Raw genomic sequence first — 19,992 nt, forward strand, 5'->3', positions numbered from 1 at the left:
TCTCCTTTCTATACCGGCCCCCTCTTCACACTGTCCTCTCACACTGTGTCCCCCCTATAGGGCCTAGTATTTATACTCCATATTTATACTCCATCCTCCCACCCTGTGTGCATGGCTCCCCCATCCTCCTCCCCTGCGTGCATGGCTCCCCCATCCTTCTCCCCTGCGTGCATGGCTCCCCCATCCTTCTCCCCTGCGTGCATGGCTCCCCCATCCTTCTCCCCTGCGTGCATGGCTCCCCCATCCTTCTCCCCTGCGTGCATAGCTCCCCATCCTCCTCCCCTGCGTGCATGGCTCCCCATCCTTCTCCCCTGCATGCATAGCTCCCCCATCCTTCTCCCCTGCGTGCATGGCTCCCCCATCCTTCTCCCCTGCGCGCATGGCTCCTCTGTGCTCCCACCCTGCGTGCATGGCTCCCCCATCCTTCTCCCCTGCGTGCATGGCTCCCCCATTCTTCTCCCTTGCGTGCATGGCTCCCCCCATCCTTCTCCCCTGCGTGCATGGCTCCCCCATCCTCCTCCCCTGCGTGCATGGCTCCCCCATCCTCCTCCCCTGCATGCATAGCTCCCCCATCCTTCTCCACTGCGTGCATGGCTCCCCCATCCTTCTCCACTGCGTGCATGGCTCCCCCATCCTTCTCCCCTGTGCGCATGGCTCCTCTATGCTCCCACCCTGTGTGCATGGCTCCCCCATCCTTCTCCCCTGCATGCATGGCTCCCCCATCCTTCTCCCCTGCGTGCATGGCTCCCCCATCCTTCTCCCCTGCATGCATGGCTCCTCTATGCTCCCACCCTTGTGTGCATGGCTCCCCCATCCTTCTCCCCTGCGTGCATGGCTCCCCAATCCTTCTCCCCTGCATGCATGGCTCCTCTATGCTCCCACCCTGCGTGCATGGCTCCCCTATCCTCCCACCCTGCATGCATGGCTCCCCTATCCTCCCACCCTGCATGCATGGCTCCCCTATCCTCCCACCCTGCGTGCATGGCTTCCCATCCTTTTTCCCTGTCATACTCACCTCTCACCGCGCGGCGCAGAACTTCCTGGCATCTCTGCAGCGTCTTCCTTCCTGTGTGAGCGGTCACGTGGTAGCGGTAATTAAGGTGATGAATAAGCGCATATTCATGTCCTTAATGAGCGGTACCATGTGACCGCTGAAGACAGGACACGCTGCCGGCGCTGAGACGCAGTTGCAGCCACCGCTGGAGGAAGGTGAGTATTACGTCTTCAGGGAGGGGGGTGGGAAGGAGGGAGGGAGGAGGAAGGAGGGCACCCAGAGTTTTATTTAAAAAAAAAAACCTAGCAGCGCAAATCCAGTTACTACAGAATCTGCCGCCCCCTCTCTTCTGCCGCCTGAGCCAAAGAGCTCAACTCGCCTCATGGTAGCAGCATCAGTGGATCACCTACCAACCAGCAAGAATTCTGTGTCACACAGACCTGTTAGGTTTTCTTTATGAAACCCTCCTCCTCTTCACTCATTGCTTGTATTAATTGCACCTGTTTGAACTCATTACTTGTGTAAAAGACACCTGTCCCCACACTCAATTACACTCCAATCTCTCCACTCTCCACCATGGCCAAGACCAAAGAGCTGCCTAAAGACACCAAGGACAAAATTGTAGACCTGCACAAGGCTAAGATGGGCTACAGGACAAAAGGCAAGCAGCTTGGTGAGAAGGTAACAACTCTTGGCACAATTATTAGAAAATGGAATAAACACAAGATGACTGTCAGTCTTCCGCAGTCTGAGGCTCCATGCAAGCTCTCGCCTAATAGGGTAAGGATAATTCTGAGAAAGGTCAGGAATCAGTCCAGAACTACAGTACATGGGAGGACCTGGTCAATGACCGGAAGAAAACTGGGACCACAGTCTCAAACATTTCCATTATTAGAACACTACGCCGTCATGGATTAAAATCCTGCAAGGTACCCCTGATCAAGTCAGCAGATGTCCAGGCCCGTTTAAAGTTCACCAATGACCATCTGGATGATCCAGAGAATGCATGGTAGATGGTCATGCGGTCAGATGACACCAAAATAGAACTTTTTTGGTATCATCTCCACTCGCCGTGTTTGGAGGAAGAAGGATCAGTACAACCCCAAGAACACCATCCCAACCATGAAGCATGGAGGGGGGGAACAGTATACTTTGGTGGTGCTTAAAGGTAGGATGGATGGGATCATGTATCACGAGATTTTGGCCAACAACCTCCTTCCATCAGTAAGTGTATTGAAGATGTGACCCAAAACACACAACAAAGGCAACTTAGGTGTGGCTCCATAAGAATCATTTCAAGGTCCTGGAGTGGCCTAGCTTGTCACTGATGCGTCAGAGGCTGCAGACCATTGCACTGCATCTTGATGCAGAGATTGTTTAAGCAGTTTGCTTTGCAGACTTCTGCCTGGTCCTTCTGACGCTAAGACCCAGTGGCCACATCCCCCAACTAGAGTTGAGCGACTTTTACTTTTTTCGGATCGAGTGGGGTTTCGCGAAACCCGACTTTGTCAAATCGGCCGACTATCGCTAAAAGTCGGGGATCGACCGAAACACGAAACCCAATGCAAGTCAATGGGGAATCAAAGTCGGCAGTGAGTGGAGGACAGGAAAACACCTACAGTGCCCATTTTAATGCCAAAAACATCAATTCTTATTACTGAAGCTTGTCAATCTTAATTTACTTTATAATAATAGTTAGGTCATTTGGATAAAGTTGTGGGGGTTAGGGCTGGCTCAAGATTTTCGTGGGCCCAGGAAACGCGGAATACGTCACGGCGGTGGAGCAGGGAGAGGTAAGTATTTCAACTTTGCAAGTGCTGTGATCCTGAGCAAGCAGGGGGGGCCCAGTCATTGGCATTGGCACTGGCACAGGGCCCCTCATAGTACGGCGGTGTGTTTGATGGCGGGTGGCGCCTCCCACCGGCAGAGACACTTTTGCGTACTATGAGGGGCCCTGTGCCAGTGACGTCGCCAACGAGTATGCGCCCCCACCTGATGAAGGAACCTGCACTTTCATCTGCACCTTCCTCTTTGTCCCCGTGTAAGGTGGTATAGTATGCGGGAAGGGGAACCAGACTTTCAGCAGGGTAAGATTCTGGCTGTGTAGAGTGCAAGGGGAATGTAGTGGTCTGGGTCAATGTACCAGCAGACTCATCTAGCAGTGGCTGGGCAATGGGCAGGATGAGGAGGAAACACAGTTAGTAGGCCCAAATAATAAAGTAGGCTAAATGCAGTTCAAAATTGGTAACAGGACTAAACAGGCGGCATTGCTTTGTTCAGTGGAGAACAACTGTAAGGAGTGGCAGACACAGTTAGTAGGCCCAAAAAATAAAGTGAGCTAAATGCAGTTCAAAATTGGTAACAGGACTAAACAGGCGGCATTGCTTTGTTCAGCGGAGGACAACTGTAAGGAGTGGCAGACACAGTTAGTAGGCCCAAATAATAAAGTGGGCTAAATGCAGTTCAAAATTGGTAACAGGACTAAACTGGCGGCATTGCTTTGTTCAGTGGAGGGCAACTGGAATGAGGGGCAGACACAGTTAGTAGGCCCAAATAATAAAGTGGGCTAAATGTCTGCCAAAAAATTGTTCATAAATAAACAGGTGGCATAGCTAGGTACCGGGGTGGGCTCCTCTGCTGAGTAGCAGACAGTGGTAGTAGGCACAAAGTATTAACTGGTCTAAATGGAGGCCAGGGCCCCTGTATATTTTAACTATCATCTATCATTTCAACAAATTTGTATTGGCAGTGCCATTGAAGGATTTAACAGCCCAGACTACACAGTGGTGGAGCAGGGAGAGGTAAGTATTCCAAGTGGTAGAGCACTGTTCGAGCTGGGGGGGAACACTCTCTCGTGGGCGGCGGTACTGGCACAGGGCCCCTCATATTACGACAGTGTGTCTGACGTTGGTTGTGCACCACCACCGTCAGAAACACTTAATTGTACTATGAGGGACCCTATGCCAGTGCCGTCGCCCAAGAGTGGGCACACCCACCTGTCCAGGCAAATGCCACTCGCACGGGTGCTTGCACCAGGTGGTGACCACGGCCCTGTGGGGGGAGTCAGCCCATTTAGGGAGGTATAAAAATGGCCTATGGTGGACATTCAGCAGCTGCAAATGTAGGCATTGGAGCAGTCAGTAAGAGGAGGCCAAAAGCAAGACATTTTTCAGGCAAGCTACGTGTCAGCAGGGGAAGGTGGGGCCAAATAATTTGAAATCCATAATTGGTTCATTTTAATGAAGGTTAGATCATCAACATTTCGGGTAGCCAGACGTGTCCTTTTTGCGGTCAGTATTGAACCAGCAGCACTGAAGACTCTTTTTGATAGCACACTAGCAGCAGGGCAAGCGAGCTCCTGTAATGCATATTCTGACAATTCAGGCCAGGTGTCTATTTTAGATGCCCAGTAATCAAAGGGGAATGACCTGTGAGGGAGAATATCCATAAGGAAGGAAAAGTAGTACGTAACCATACTGGAGAAATGCTGTCTCCTGTTACTTTGAATCAATGCAGCAGTACCTGTCGTGTCAGCGGTCATTGCAAAATCACTCCACAACCTGGTCATAAAACCCCTCTGTCCAACGCCACTTCTGATTTGTGCACCTCTAACACCTCTGCCATGTTGCCCCCTACGGCTCGTGTGAGAACCATCACCGCTGCTGTGTGCTGGAAATGCCTGAACCAAACAGTCTACAAGAGTTGCTTGTTTGGTAGCCAATATTTGCTCAAGGTTCTCATGTGGCATGATATTTTGTAATTTTCCTTTATATCGTGGATCCAGGAGGCAGGCCAACCAGTACTCGTCATCGGTCATCATTTTGATAATGCGGAGGTCTCTTTTTAGGATACCCAAGGCATATTCAGCCATGTGGGCCAATGTTCCAGGTGTCAATTCACTGCTTGTGCTGGGTTGAGGAGCACTTTCTTGCAAATTAACATCACTTGTGTCCCGCACAAACCCTGTACCTGACCTTGCAACGCCACCAGTTTCTATTGCCCCCTGAGAAGCATCCTCCTCCCATAAATATTCATCCCCATCATCCTCCTCCTCCACCTCTTCGTCCTCCACCTCGTCCAGGAGAGTTCCCTGAGCAGACAATGGCCGACTGTCATCTAGGCTTCCCTCCTCCTCGGCTGCAGACCCCTGCTCCTTAAAAAAGCAGTTGGTTTGCACAGTGGCGTACACACAGCAATGCAGCTATCAGGGAGCCTTATAAGCTACAGAGCTGATGCACAGAAATCGAGCCTCCACTGTCCCTGCAAAGAAAAGGTGGTGTTGGACAGTGGAAATCGCTACAGCACAAGCGGTTTGGGGGTTAATCTTCCCTCCCTAACGCTATCCCTGCTTCTGACGAAGCTGCAGCAACCTCTCCCTATGCTACGATCGGCAGAAGTAAGATGGCGGTCGGCGTGCACGCCCCTTTATAGCCCCTGTGACACCGCAGAAAGCAAGCCAATCACTGCAATGCCCTTCTCTAAGATGGTGGGGACCGAGACCTATGTCATCATGCTGCCCACACTCTGCGTGCACCCTCATTGGCTGAGAAATGGCGCTTAAAGCGTCATTCCAAACGCGACTTTGGCGCACAGATCGCTGACCGCATGGCCGACCCCACGCTGGGATCGGGTCGGGTTTCACGAAACCCGACTTTGCCAAAAGTTGGCGACTTTTGAAATTGTCCGATCCGTTTCACTCAACCCTAGTCAGGATGGTGAAAACAGGCTTCAGGGTGAAGCGGTTAAATATCTTGATCTGTCATACATATGTTGTACGTAATTAATTGTAAGAAGTCATCGTGGAAGAGAGGCGTGATTCATGTTTTTGTAAATGTTGAGATAACATAAAAGGAACATGTTCCGATTAATACTGTGGAAGTCGAAAAGTGTCAACATCCGAAATATAATCCTCCCATGATTATCTTTTATATGGAAGTTTAATAAAGTGAGTTGTTTTTTTTTTCTGGTGACGCCAGCCTCTTCTTTTATATTGGACTTCAGAAAAAGAGAACACTGAATCCCCTCTATTTCCTCAGAATTTCCTAAAATGACATAGAAGAATGGATTTTCTAAACTAGACAATAATTGCAATGGTCATGTATTAGAGGAGAGGCTGTGTCACAGTGTATCAGCTCAGGAGGATTGCCTGGACTGGTTACACTGGATACTGCTCCAGGAGGGATGGAGAATCTGCTACAATGCTGCCCCCTGCAGTCAGGACCCCATATCATGGATGCTCCTGTTATCAGATCCTCCAGAGAACATTCATGAAGAAGGATGTGAGGTGTCCATAGGGAGAGACACAATAGGAACCGTTATTGTGTCATTTTCTGGTGATCTGTTTCTGGGAATGCAGGATACCATAGGTAAGACAAGGAGAGAAGTGGTTGAAAACCACAGCCAGCTCACCGACAACCCCCGCAGGTGCACGGAACTCCGTCTAGATGGGACATGACAGTTGCACGAAAAAAATAATAAAGTACAATGATGAAAACTCCTCTAAAAGTGCGGACAAGAGGGAATTAAGAGATCGAAACACGTTGCTTAATTCCCTCTTGTCCACACTTTTAGAGGAGTTTTCACCATTGTATTTTATTATGGATTAATAAAGATTGAAGAATTTTAAGGAGCTGGAACCCAAACCCATTTTTTTTATTTAGGATAACAACCAATACAGCGGCCATACTGTGTGTCAGACGCCGACATGGGCCATCATATTCACATCCTAAACAGGTCATAACCATCATGGAAAGTTCTGAATAAATGAAGGCAGAGCCGTTCCCCATACTGTGTTTTTTGTGTGTCCTCCGGTAACATAATGCTCCATTTAGGATGACATTAGACGCCCAGGTTGTATATACTGTATACTGTGTAAATGTAATAAGCAGGGTCTTTCCATTTTCCGGGATATGGCCTTTGCCGCGCAGAGGTCTTATATGGAGTTATATGCACAGATCTGGTCTCTCCGGTTCAGCATAAGGCTACTTTCACACTAGCGTCGTGCACTGCACGTCGCTATGCGTCGTTTTGCAGAAAAAATGCATCCTGCAAAAGTGCTTGCAGGATGCGTTTTTTCTCCATAGACTTTTATTAGCGACGCAGTGCGACGCATTGCCACACGTCACAACCATCGTGCGACGGTTGCATCGTGTTGCGTCGGACCGTCGCCACCAAAAAAGTTGCATGTAACGTTTTTTGGTGCATCGTGTGCAGCATTTCCGACCGCGCATGCGCGGCCGGAACTCCGCCCCCGCCTCCCCGCACATCACAATGGGGCAGCGGATGCGTTGTAAAACTGCATCCGCTGCCCCCGTTGTGCGGCGCTTTCACAGTTTGCGTCGGTGCGCCGCAACGTCGCATTGCGACGTGCAGTGCACGACGCTAGTGTGAAAATAGCCTAAGACGACATATGGCACATAAACTGTGTATGCTGAACACATCCATATACTGCCCGCTATCCCCCTATCATCAGACAATGATTCACTCTGTGGTGTAACGATCGAGGTCACAGGTATGTGATTGAGACTTGGCTCAGAGGGAAAGAGACCCAGTCATATCCACAGGAAGGTACTGCTCTTAGCTATCTGTGCTTTCAAAATGTTCCATCACTTATTTTTGTAAACCACAGACCCCCATGTGGAGACACAAGGGTCAGTGGGTGCTCTCGGCCTGTCTGTCTTTAGAAAGACGGCATGGACCAGGGGTCATCCCGCTGAATGCAAGCACTCCTTCCCTGTGCTCAGAGTACTACTCAAACAACACGGGGTGAGGGTAACACACTATGGTAATAATTTATTGGATCAAATGCAGTCAATAACATTATAGTACAGTCCCATCAAGTACATAATATGGTGCAAATGACAGAGCCTCACCCTCTCGCTGGCTCGCCGGGAATTAGAACATCTGTGACTTCAGTGCTTCCAGAGCCAACTACCCCAACAAGTGGCACCCTGTTTTCGGCGGGCACTCACAGAGAAAAGGTATTGGCAAGCTTAGGAAGCTGACAGTCCATTGAGTTATGTGGCCAGCTGACCTGATTATCCCAATCTGGCATCTCCAAATGTCTCCATCGTTTCACTGATGGTCAATGGAGCAAATCTGTATCTCTCCAGCTAGGGCCATGGGTGCTCAAGCTGGCATCCTGTAGAGTGTCTCAAATCTGTATTCTTCTGGTTGGAGCCATGGTGCATTGGCTACTGTCATGAAGAGTCTCTCTGGAAACAGAAGGAGATCCCCTTTATATAGTTCACTACTGTCCTTCAGGCCATCATCCACAGGTCAGAGGGAATGTGGGATGAAGTCAACTATCATTGACCGAGTATTCAACCAATTGAAGTATCCTTCAATGTTTGCAGGTCAACAAGCTGCATGGACTGACACACTGGGTAATCAACTTATTAGCAAGCATTGATTGTTCAATGACCTTGCATCCCTGTCCTCCAAGGATAGCAGCACAATAAGCTTCAACAACCATCAATTCAAGAGTCAACGTTAAGGCTCATATGAACAATGACCTATGTCTCGACCTACTGTAAAATATGTCTGGCATAATTAAGAATAAATTCTGTATTGTCATACCCCACCATTAAGAAGTATCTTTAACATAAAGGAGAACAAGAAGTCCTGGAGCCCTGATCTCAGCATCATCCTGTCTATTTTGGATTTATATGAAGAAACAGAAGGATTTGCACGAGAAACATCCACAGAAGATATAAGGTTAATTCTCCAAGATGTTTGGTACAACCTCCCTGCCAAGTTCCTTCAAAAACTGTGAGCAAGTGACAAGTACCTAGGAGGACTGATGAAGGCATAGGGCGGTCACAACAAATAATGATTTGATTTAGATATCTCTTTTCTTCATTCACTTTGCATTTTGCTAATTGATAAAAAAATAAAACCATTGATGCTTCTTATTTTGCAGCATTTTTTCTACCTGCCTAAAACTTTTGCACAGTATTGTAAATGTTTTCTGTTTTTCATGTTAAAACTCTAAGGCCATGTTCACACTTTGCGGGTTTTACCGCGGATTCGCAGCGTTTCTGCAGCTGCGGGTCCGCAGCAGTTTCCATTGCGTCTACATTTACATGTAAAACCTATGGAAACCGCAATCCGCTGTGCACATGCTGCGGGAAAAACCGTGCAGAAACGCAGCGGTTTAAAACCCGCAGCATGTCACTTCTTTGTGCAGAATCGCTGCAATTCTGCACACATAGGAATGCATTGATCCGCTAACTTCCCGCAGGGGGCTGTGCCCACGATGCGGGAAGTAAGCGGATAATGTGCAGATGGTACCCGGGGTGGAGGAGAGGAGACTCTCCTCCAGGCCCTGGGAACCATATTTGTGTAAAAAAAAAGAATTAAAATAAAAAAATAATGATATACTCACCTCTCAGCGCTGCAGGGTTGCTGTGCGAGCAGGACCTGTGGTGACGTCGCGGTCACATGACCGTGATGTCACGAAGGTCCTTCTCGCACAGCATCTTTGGAACCGGACCGCCCTGTGCAGCGCCTGAGGAGATCGGGATGTCAGAGGGTAAGTATAAACCATTTTTAAAATTATTTTTAACATTACTATTGATGCTGCATACTGCTGCATATGCAGCATCAATAGTATAGGAGTAAACCCGCAGCAGAAACCGCAAAACAAACCGCGATAAATCTGCAGGGATAACCGCAGCGGGGAGAACCCGCAGAGGACCCGACCTACGTGTGCACATAGCCTAATACATCTCCTGCACATAGAAGTACTGCTCTACTAATTATAGGTGGCAAACGGATGCATCACACCCAGAAGTGACCCCATTTTAAAATTGACATCCTCAAGGAATTCATCTGTGGGTTTACTGTCCGATTTAAAAGGAAAGTTTTAATCTTCGAAATAATGTGATTTCTCTGTTAATCATATGGTAAGAAATCTGGAGCGTACTAGTGAAAAAAAAAATATGAGGATCACCTGTGCTTATAAAGGAGACTTGTCCCAGCACATTTGTCAGTAAAAATGAAGTGAAAGGTGACGTGTATTAAAATGAAAAGGAAAATCAACAGTGTTGTAAAACTGAGAAAGTTCACAAAATAAAAGAACATCCAGAGTTGGAGACAGGATTAATCAGGGAGAACAACAAGTGAAACTATAAGAAAGTCCATTCTGTATAGACCAGGAACAGCTCGTGTACTAGGGACCCTACAAATGAAAATCCACCATGTCTATATCACCTAACAGTAGAAAGAGATGGCAGAGGCACAATAACTGGGGAAAAATAAATATGTCCATTAAACCAAGTATGGCATTTCATAAAAATTTAGATTCATCTCTCATGGTATTCATCTCTCATGGTATTCATCTAGGGGAGTGGTGAAAATTAACTTTTTCACATGGGGGTGGGTTCCCTACAGTGTTTATCTAGGGTGTAGTAAGAATTCATTTAATTTGGGGAGGTTCCCTCACGATATTTATCTATGGCAGTGGTCCCAAACCTTTCTTACCTCCAGTAGTGACACCCAGAGTCCCTCATTAAGGTATGATGACAACCAAAGCTTTCCTACAGGAGGCACATCAAAACCTCGTGCCCTCCTCCCTTAAAAGAAGCATACTTATATTGCCACGACTGTTGTTGGGTGTCCCAGGACAAGGGGCTCCTTCCCTGTCCTTAACACTAGGTACACCCTAGTCCGCCCTGTGACCCGGATTACTTCTGATGGTGAAGACGCCGGGGCCACGTACCTTGACTTAGCTCCTGAATCTGCTCTCAGTCTGAACCCTTCCCCCACCCAGGCAAGAGGGGAGTAGTAGTGTACCATAATACATCAACCAGACTAACAAGGTAATACAAACAGGAATATGAAAACAGGGTCGGACTGGGCCACCGGGGAACCGGTGGGCCCAGGCACTGACACCTGCTGGCATACAGGGCCAGCAGCTGCCTCCAGGGGCTCCAAACCAGTGGCATGTTGCTAATAGCGGCACACCACGCAGCTGCCATTCAAACCAATTTGTGTCAACTTCTGTGCATGTTAACAGGCCAAAATCACCAGGGTATGTGAACTTTTGATCAGGGTCATTTGGATGTTTTGGGTTGTCATTATGATTTAAAAAGAGAAAACACAGTAGTTTGACAATAAATGGCTTCACCCAACCAATAACCATGAGTGGAGAAAAAGTTTTGGTGTTATCATTCATATTCTCTTAAAAAGGCCAAGAAAGCAAAAATTCTGCAGGGTATGTAAACTTTTGAGCACAACTGTATATATTGTGGGAATACGCTACCTGAGTGGGTTGGGGAATACTCGCTTGGCAGCAGGATAAACACTTCAGGCACGATATCTCACACATAACAGTCTTATTTGGTTTATTACACATCATAAACCACATGACGTACAGTCCATTGCGTTATATTTCATGAGCTTATCACGACCCACAGTCCGTTCAGTCACCGTGGGAGACCACACAGTTCATAGAACATTACAAGCACTCATAGACTGTATAGTACCTGACGGGAGCTCCTGCTCCACCTGCTGACTCCTTGTCAGTCCACTCCTCCGGGTAAGCTGCCTCACAGGGATCACCAACTTGCCTGGCCGGCACACATTAGTCAGTCCAGACCCACCGAAGGACTGTAGCTTCCCCACACAGTAGCTATCACTGGCTCTGCAGATCCCGGTCCTCACCTCGTGCTATTCAGGGATCCGGTCCTACTCCCAGGACCTCCCAACACGCAGGTTACACAGGATCACACAGGTGGCCAGTCCGGGTACTATTCAGGACGTCCATCCCCAGCTGAGACCGTCCAATACCCAGGTCACCAGTAGCAAAGTCCCACCGTGTGCTATTCAGGATTCCTACTCCCAGGAAATCCAACACAGCTAGCCCAATGTGCTATTCAGGAATCCTACTCCCAGGAAATCCAACACATAGTTCAGGACCTTCAGAGACCATGTGACCCACACCCTGGTCACATTATATACCCTGAAACCACACCCCTGGACCCTGGATGGGAGTGTGGATGTGTGGCTAGGTTGTCCCGCCCATCTCACACAACTAGCCTAGTAAGTCTCCCATACTAACTATACACCATTACACAAACTCGAGGGACTACAGGTCCCAGAACAACCACATTACATCAGACTTACCACGCAGACTCCCTCTGCGACACATATCGGCCATTCACCACACTACCAGTCACTGTTTCATCATAACCCTGCCTCCAAGTGCATCTTGAAGAGCACACACAGTGCCCCCTGGCTGTAACATTGGTCACTACACCACAATATGCTCACACAAACAACATATGTATACACCGGGGAGTGGAGGATGGGGTAAAACAAAAGTAAGAGAAGGAGGGGAATTACCACACACCCAAAGCCTAGCAACAGTCTCAGACAAATCCATCATACACCTTCTCAAATAACAACCACAAACCACCTTATCCTAACCATGCAGCATAAGCTAGCTCTGGCAATGAGTGCTAACCAGGACCCAGATTATGTAACAGATCAGAGTGGCTAACAGTGAACAGCTGAGAGCCTTAATGCAGAAAAGCTTCCAAAAGCTCTCAGCTGAGCAGATTAACCCCTGCACTGTGTGATGCGGTGACCCCTGTTACAGCTAGAGGGCACTGTATGTTCTCCCCAGAATATGCACGGAGGCTTACTGAGGCCATGGAAGTGCATGGCAGTCGCAGGCGTAACTGTGATGGTAAGACAGTGACCGGCATTATTGTAAATGGCCGGTATGTGTCATGGAGGAGGTCCTCTGTGCTGTAAGCCAGTAATGCTGTTGCTCTTGGACCTGTATGTAGTCCCACAAGTATTTGTTTAGTTTAAATGGAGGTTTAAAGGGTTAGTCGGAAGGCTGGTCGGGTCTGAATAACTACACACACCTCCCACCTATGGGGGTGGTTACAGCTACATAAGGTAACCAGAGTTTGGGTCATATGGACTCTGTGATCAGAGTGTATGGACCTGAATGGTCAGAATGTGACGTCCTGGATGGCCTGTGTTGGAAGATCCTGGGAGTAGGATCGGATTCCTGGAAAAGCACATGGTGAGGCCGTGGATCTGAAAGCATGTGTGTTGGAAGGTCCAAGGGATGGACTTCCTGGATAGCATATGGAGATGCCGTATGTGTAGAGTCTGTGATGGCACTGCGTTGGGGAAGCTACCGTTCCTTCTGCGGGTCTGGACTGTCGGGTGGCCTGGTGAGCAAGGCATGGTCCGGATGGTGATCCCAGTAAGGCAGTTTTCCCAGGAGTGAGGACTGACAAGGAGTCAGAGTGTGGAGCAGGAGCTCCAGGAAGGTAACCCAGAGTTGGGGGACTGTGTGCACTGACGAGGGTCAGTTAATGAACTGTGCGGTCACCCATGGTAACTGGATGGAGTAAGGTCCATCATGTTAGAGACTGCAACTTAATGTCGTCTGTTGGTGCCTATTGTGTTCAGTGGACATTCATGAACTGTTCGGCGTGCGGTCGCCCATGGTAACTGGACAGAGGTCTGGCGTGTTTAATGACTGCGAGTTAAAGCCGTATAATATGAAATGCTATGGACTATGTGTTAGCTCTGTGATGTACAACATGGCCTATGGTGCGGTTTATGATGTTTAAATAAACTGGAATAGACTGTTTTTGTGAGAAAACCGCTCCTGTGTGCTTTAATCCTGTGCCAAGCGAGTGTCTCCCAACACATGCAGAAAGCGCTATCTCACAACTGCTAAAAAACCTGCAGCGTTTAATATGAAGATGAAATGCTCTAAACAGTGTCGTAGTAGGAGAAATCAGAGGCTGCAGTCTTCTGTCTCCTCTGTCACAGTAAATCCGTGACATATATCTAGGGGTTCCCAACGTACCCTATGGGTATGTGCACACATCAGGATTTCTTGCAGAAAATTCCTGAAGAAAACCAGACATTTTCTGCAAGAAATCGTTTTTGACGCGTTTTTTGTGCGTTTTTTTCCGGAGCTTCCCAATGCATTAAATAGCGGGAAAAATGCAAATAATCCGCAAAATGAATGAACATGATGCGTTTTTTACAGCGATGCGTTTTTTTTGAGGAAAAAAATGCATCATGTGCACGAAAATTGCAGAATGCATTATAATTGATTGGATGCATATGTATGCGTTTTTATAGCGAAAAAATGCGAATTAAAACGCAACATGTGCACACAGCCTAAATTTGGTATTCTCGCATCAAGCACTGTTAGGGCTAGCGGAACGCACCAAATGGATATAGAGACTTTATTATAATATATGCGTTCGCAGCCCGGGGTCCACCGTGCAGGAGAACCTGCTGCTAGCAAATGGCAGAACTAAATGGCGGTATGAGCTACCTCTGTTACTTCACAGAGTAGCCGTGAACTCAAAACTCAAATATATATTGTTAGGGCTGGCGGAATGCACCAAATAATTATAGGGATGGTATAAGGTGCGTTCGCAGTCCGGGGTCCACCGTGCAGAGATGACACCTGCTGCTCAGTAATGGCGGACAGTATATGGCAGGATAATGTGAACACACGGGGGTTAGCTTCACGCAGTATGTAAGGAAGCGAACCCTGTTGCGTCACAGGGCCGCAATACCGCAGAGTGAACGCTAGTATTGGGTCACAGGACTCTGCCCCAAGGACACGGGGTTAGAGTCCCTCTAGACCACTAGCATTCGGTGCCACAACTGCGGTGCCAGGGAAAAACCTAAATGATTTACCGCACTGAGTGTGTGCAGAGCCGCTCTGGCGAACACCACTAACCGCCCTAACTAGGTACAGGTAAGCGCACTGGTTGTGCACGGTGCCGCACTGGCTAACGCTGCTCTTAAGACGCTATAGATTGTGCCTGGGGCTGGATGGCACTAACTGGCTCTAGACAGCTCCAACATTCGTGAGCATTCATCAACACAAAGGATGGGAATGATTCGGAGCTTTCACCAGCGCACACGCGTGCACATGGCCAAGCGGCCATGCAAACCTTTTATATCTGTAGCCGTCCAGGACCTTCCTAGTGCTCCAATCGGAGCCGCTACAGGACCTGAGCATGTGACCCCCAAACACCAATGAGAGGTCGTCCCGTGGACATGCTCAGTAGAAGAAAAGCAGGACTTAGTCCCTGGAACGTCTGCTCACCTCTGATCAATGCTCGTTACAAAGGCTGAGCCTGGAATGGCAGCTGTCACCAAACGCACAGTATCTGCCTGAGCCAGATGCTGGGATCAACATCTCTGCTGAGCAGGCTCCACTGTGGCTGAAGGAGAATGGGAGACTGCAGTGGACATGGTTCGAGATTCCCCCTGTGCAGTGGTGCAAACTCGACACCTAACACATATATTTTATATAGTGAGACACATATATCTCTTTATATTTCATACAGAGCTAGATAGCAGAATAGATGGTGATTCATTTGTCGGCTTTTGCTAAATCATTACCGAACCCCAACAGGATATGAGACATGGTTTACATACAGTAAACCATTGCATATCCGTTAGATTTTTATATATCCCTCACTAATAATGTTTGTAGTGTGTGGAGTTGTAGGTGTTAACTTAAAGGATTAAAAAAAAACTGGCGTGGGCTCCCGCGCAATTTTCTCCACCAGAGAGGGAAAGCCAGTGACTGAGGGCAGATATTAATAGCCTAGAGAGGGACCATAGTTATTGGCCCCCCTGGCTAAAAACATCTGCCCCCAGCCACCCCAGAAAAGGCACATCTGTAAGATGCGCCTATTCTGGCACTTGGCCACTCTCTTCCCATTGCCCTGTAGCGTTGGCATATGGGGTAATAAGGGGTTAATGTCACCTTGCTATTGTAAGGTGACATTAAGCCTGGTTAATAATGGAGAGGTGTCAATAAGACACCTATCCATTATTAATGCAATAGTATGAAATGGTTAAAAATACACACACACACACACACACACACACACATTAACAATAAAGTCTTTTAAATAAGTAATTAAACACACAGGTTTATCATCTTTATTACACTCTCAATCCAAGCGAAGTCCTCGTTCTTCTGTAAAAAAAAATCCAAAATAAAAAAGCAACAATATCCCATACCTGCACCCTGTACAGTCAAGTCCAACGCTGAAATCCATCTCAAGGGGTTAAATAATTTACATCCCGGAGCGGTGCTAATGCTACCCGCCGGGCTGTAAACCAGGGAGGAATGAATGAAAAGCTCGCCTGACGCGGTGAACTTGACAGCGTGGGAAAATGTTCAGAAACTTTCCCACGCTAATGAGTTCATGTCCAGTCAGGCGGGAAGGCTGCGCAGGCAGCTTTCCATTCATTCCTCCCTGGTTTACAGCCCGGCGGTAGCATTAGCAGCACTCTGGGTTGTAAACTATTTAACCCCTTGAGATCCATCTCAAGCATGGGACTTGACTGTACAGCGGACCGGTATGTACCTATACTATGTGCAGACATTTATTTTATCTATTCAATTCTAACCTGTCAGTGTGATTTTACTGTACACCGCACTGAATTGCCGGCTTTTCTAAAGGACACCGGTGCGTATTTCTCGCAAGTCACACTGATGGTCCGTGTGGTGTGCGAGTTTTTCTCGCACCCATAGAGTCCATGGGGAAAAAAGAAAAATTGTTCTGCACTCGGATGACTTCCAAGTGCGATACGATTTTCATGGACTGACTGGAGAAGATGGAGACTTTTTTTTTCTTCTCCACAGCCAAAAAAAATATCAGATCACGTTCTGATAAAACTATAATCAAACTCTGATGAGATTATGATTAGCATAATTACACAGATTTTCTCGGATAAGAGAAAAACGCTTGTGTGACCCCAGCCATACAATAACCACGTTCTCCCCTAGGCAAGGATCCTTGTCGTACCCTAACAGCACCAATAACAAGTGTGATAGAAAACAGTACAATGAAACACTATATATATATTTTATTGCAAAAGTGCTTTATTTCAAAGGAAAGGGACACTGGGAAAATAACATCAGCATTCCCTGCTGCAAAAAAAATTCACATTTGTTAGAAAACCAAATAGACTCGACATAGAGATCAGAAGGTCAGCACATATAGCAGTACAAAACACAAAACATCAGCCATCAATGAATGGATCCACTATTCACCCCATAGCCCTAATGACCTCAACATCAATCTGGTAATGTGTCCCCTAGGACTTACTACAATGTCTGGTGCTCCGAGAGGTGCCAGCAGTGACCCCCCAAATTCCCATCATAGTTTCCCCTGAATAGGAGTATAACTTGGGGAGCTTTATGCCGCTGGGATTAATACAACAGTTATGACATTGGCTTTACAGTATTGTTATTCTCGGATTATATCATAACCGCACGCAATACCTGGTTTATTCCCTTGCATTGAAATGATAAGTACCATCAGGTCCTTTACTGCTGTAGACACCAGATATTTTGTGCTTGATTTGCATATATTAAAAGACCTTTAAAAGGTATAAGGAAATTACTTAATCGGCGTATATTCCGTAATATTAAGGTTTCAAAGAAATCACTTCCATCAAAAAATATGAACAGACTGATTATATATCAGAGCAGTCCTGTAAATCCCAAATACCCTGCAAATAGGACCCAGTAGTTCTCCTGACACGTCTACTTCTATTCCCCAGAAAATAAGAATGTTGAAGCTCTTTTCCTTTACTTATTTTTTAGATGTTCGAACAATGTTCCTCTGATCTTTGTCCTGGAAATGTAGAAAAAAAATATTGTCAACTGGGTGTTCTACTTCTCAATCCACTTAGTACTGACCCAAGTTATGCACAGGGAGAATGGTAGAACCTAGCTGTTAATATATGTCAAAAAAGCAAAACATCAGGGTACCAAGTCCCCCAGGCAAAGACCAAACCTTCAGTATAAAACAAAGAAGAATGGAAGCAGCACACTGGTTTGAAAAGGTCAAAAATCTTGTGCTATTTAATAGCCCATAATGGAAAGGTTTTGATTCTACTGTGAACTTTCACAAGCCATGAGACAGGTTCTCAGTAGAACCAAAACGTCGCCATTATGGGCTATTTTTCACCTTTTCAAACTGGTGTGCTGCCTCCATTTTTTTGTCTTTTTTTTTGTTATTTTCTAGGAAAAATAATAGAGGAGTAGCACAAAATAGTTTTAAGAAAAAGTGTTTGAAAATTATTATTTCTTTGGAAATGCAACCATGTTCTAAAAAGAGACAAGTCAGGAAACGTTACAAGTCCTGTTCAAGGAGGTTGTGCAGGAAAAGATACTGATAAACTTTACTTATATAATATAGATAACCAATATCAAACTCATGGGAATCTGACAAACAGAACCTCCACTGATCTGCAGCTATCAGGTCTCGCAGCTCGGTGTACGTACTATTGGGGTTCCCCTCTGCACACTGTGTAGTGGCTGTTTTGGGGTACTGCAGCTCAACAGCTATTCACTACATTAGGATAGGAGTTGCAGTACCCCAAACTGGCCAGTGTATGGAGCTGTGATGTTAGGACGCCAAATACCATGTGCTTTCAATGGCTGTGACACCTTGACACAGCTGATCATGGGGGTGCCTGCTGTAGGACCCCCACTGATTAATAACTTCGTTCTGGATAACCCTTTAAAGGGAAACTGTCACCCCCAAAATCGAAGTGAGCCAAGCCCACTAGCATCAAGTACACCAGCGCCGGAGCCGCAGCGTGAAGACAAGAAGAGGACGTCATCCTATGAAGATGGGAGACCCCGGACCGCGATGCCCATCGGACCGGGACAGCCCCTGGGTGAGTATAATCTAACCTCTTTTTCTCCTCTTTCAGGATACATCGGGGGCTTATCTACAGCATTCCAGAATGCTATAGATAAGCCCCTGATGCTGGTGGGCTTAGCTCACCATCGATTTTGGGGGTGACAGGTTCCCTTTAGTGGAACTGAAAGTAATTCCCTTCTACAATCTATAAAGAACCTCCATCGATAGGACTGCTCCTTACATACTGGAGCACACTGTCAGAAAGACAAAAGCAAAACTTTATTTTACACCTTGTGCTTCTAAATTGAGGCATCCAAAAAAATTACCTGTGTGTCTTAAAGGCGATATCTGTAGGGATAGGAAGCCATGGGCTCCACATACATTCAAGTGGCTTTTACAAACCTTTCCATGATTTGGTCAAATGTTTTCAGCATAGAAAATCTTGGTCCATTTCTGTATTGCTACTGGCCTAAGAAAAATATGGCGTCCCATAACCTTCCCATAAATTATACAGAGGTCACCTGTTCTAGCCTGGAAGGAATAGCCGGTACTCCCTGGATGACGGTATAACCAGAAGGCTTACAATGCAGTGTGGCTCCTCTGCAGTAGAAGGGTTAAGCAGAATGAAACTTCATCGTATTAATATTTTAGTCCTTCCTTGGTGTCAGGCCAAGTGGAGGAAGAATCTAGCGTATTTAATCTCAGCTCATTCACAAATCACAATGGTCTGTGGTCTACATGGTTGCAGGAATGTCGGCCATGTCATGGAGTCGTTGTTCAATAAGCAGACGGACCGATGTGTACCTAAAAGATAGAAAAACATGAGTATACATGCTGCAGATCCCACAACCAATGTCACACATAGCGGAGTCCTTTAGGAAATGAGAAACAGTAACTGAAATTTGAGCAGCGTTTCTCCAATACTGCTGGGTAGAGTTTGTAAAATGGGCACTATGTGTTAATGTGTGTCTGTACTTGGGACTGTATTAATATCTGAAAAGGGTATTATTGCTTAACTATTCTACTATTGTATTACTTATTGATCACTGGGGTCCGACCTCTTGGATTTCCAGCAATCCCGACATTGAGGATGCAGAAGGATTCCCAGGCCACCCAGATGTGCAGGGAAACTAAAGTCACCAATGACCTATTAACCGCCAAGGCCAAGCGACACTACTCTATCCTCCTCCTCCTGGACCTGTCCTTTGTCACCATGGACCATTCCCTATTATTACAGACCCTCTCATCTCTTGGCATCACAGACTTGGCCCTATCCTGGATCTCATCATACCTAACTGACCGAACATTCAGCGTCTCCCA

The 19,992-nt window shown here is 46.9% G+C and overlaps 1 protein-coding gene across 3 annotated transcripts in view; it reads right to left on the reverse strand.

The window, feature by feature from the left end:
• Nucleotides 1-16,876: 16,876 nt before the first annotated feature.
• The window catches only part of RASSF2 (Ras association domain family member 2), a 93,144-nt gene continuing 90,028 nt past the window's right edge, over nt 16,877-19,992 (reverse strand). For 2 of the 3 annotated variants that reach the window (XM_077263035.1, XM_077263034.1), the window contains exon 11: nt 18,937-19,476. In XM_077263035.1, coding sequence (XP_077119150.1) covers nt 19,407-19,476 — 70 coding nt within the window. In that variant the 3' untranslated portion in view covers nt 18,937-19,406. Of the gene's footprint in view, nt 19,477-19,992 lie in introns of all 3 variants that reach the window. The other variant, XM_077263033.1, reaches the window with a different exon arrangement.

This window comes from Ranitomeya variabilis, chromosome 5 (assembly GCF_051348905.1).
Source record: "Ranitomeya variabilis isolate aRanVar5 chromosome 5, aRanVar5.hap1, whole genome shotgun sequence".
NCBI lineage: Eukaryota > Metazoa > Chordata > Amphibia > Anura > Dendrobatidae > Ranitomeya > Ranitomeya variabilis.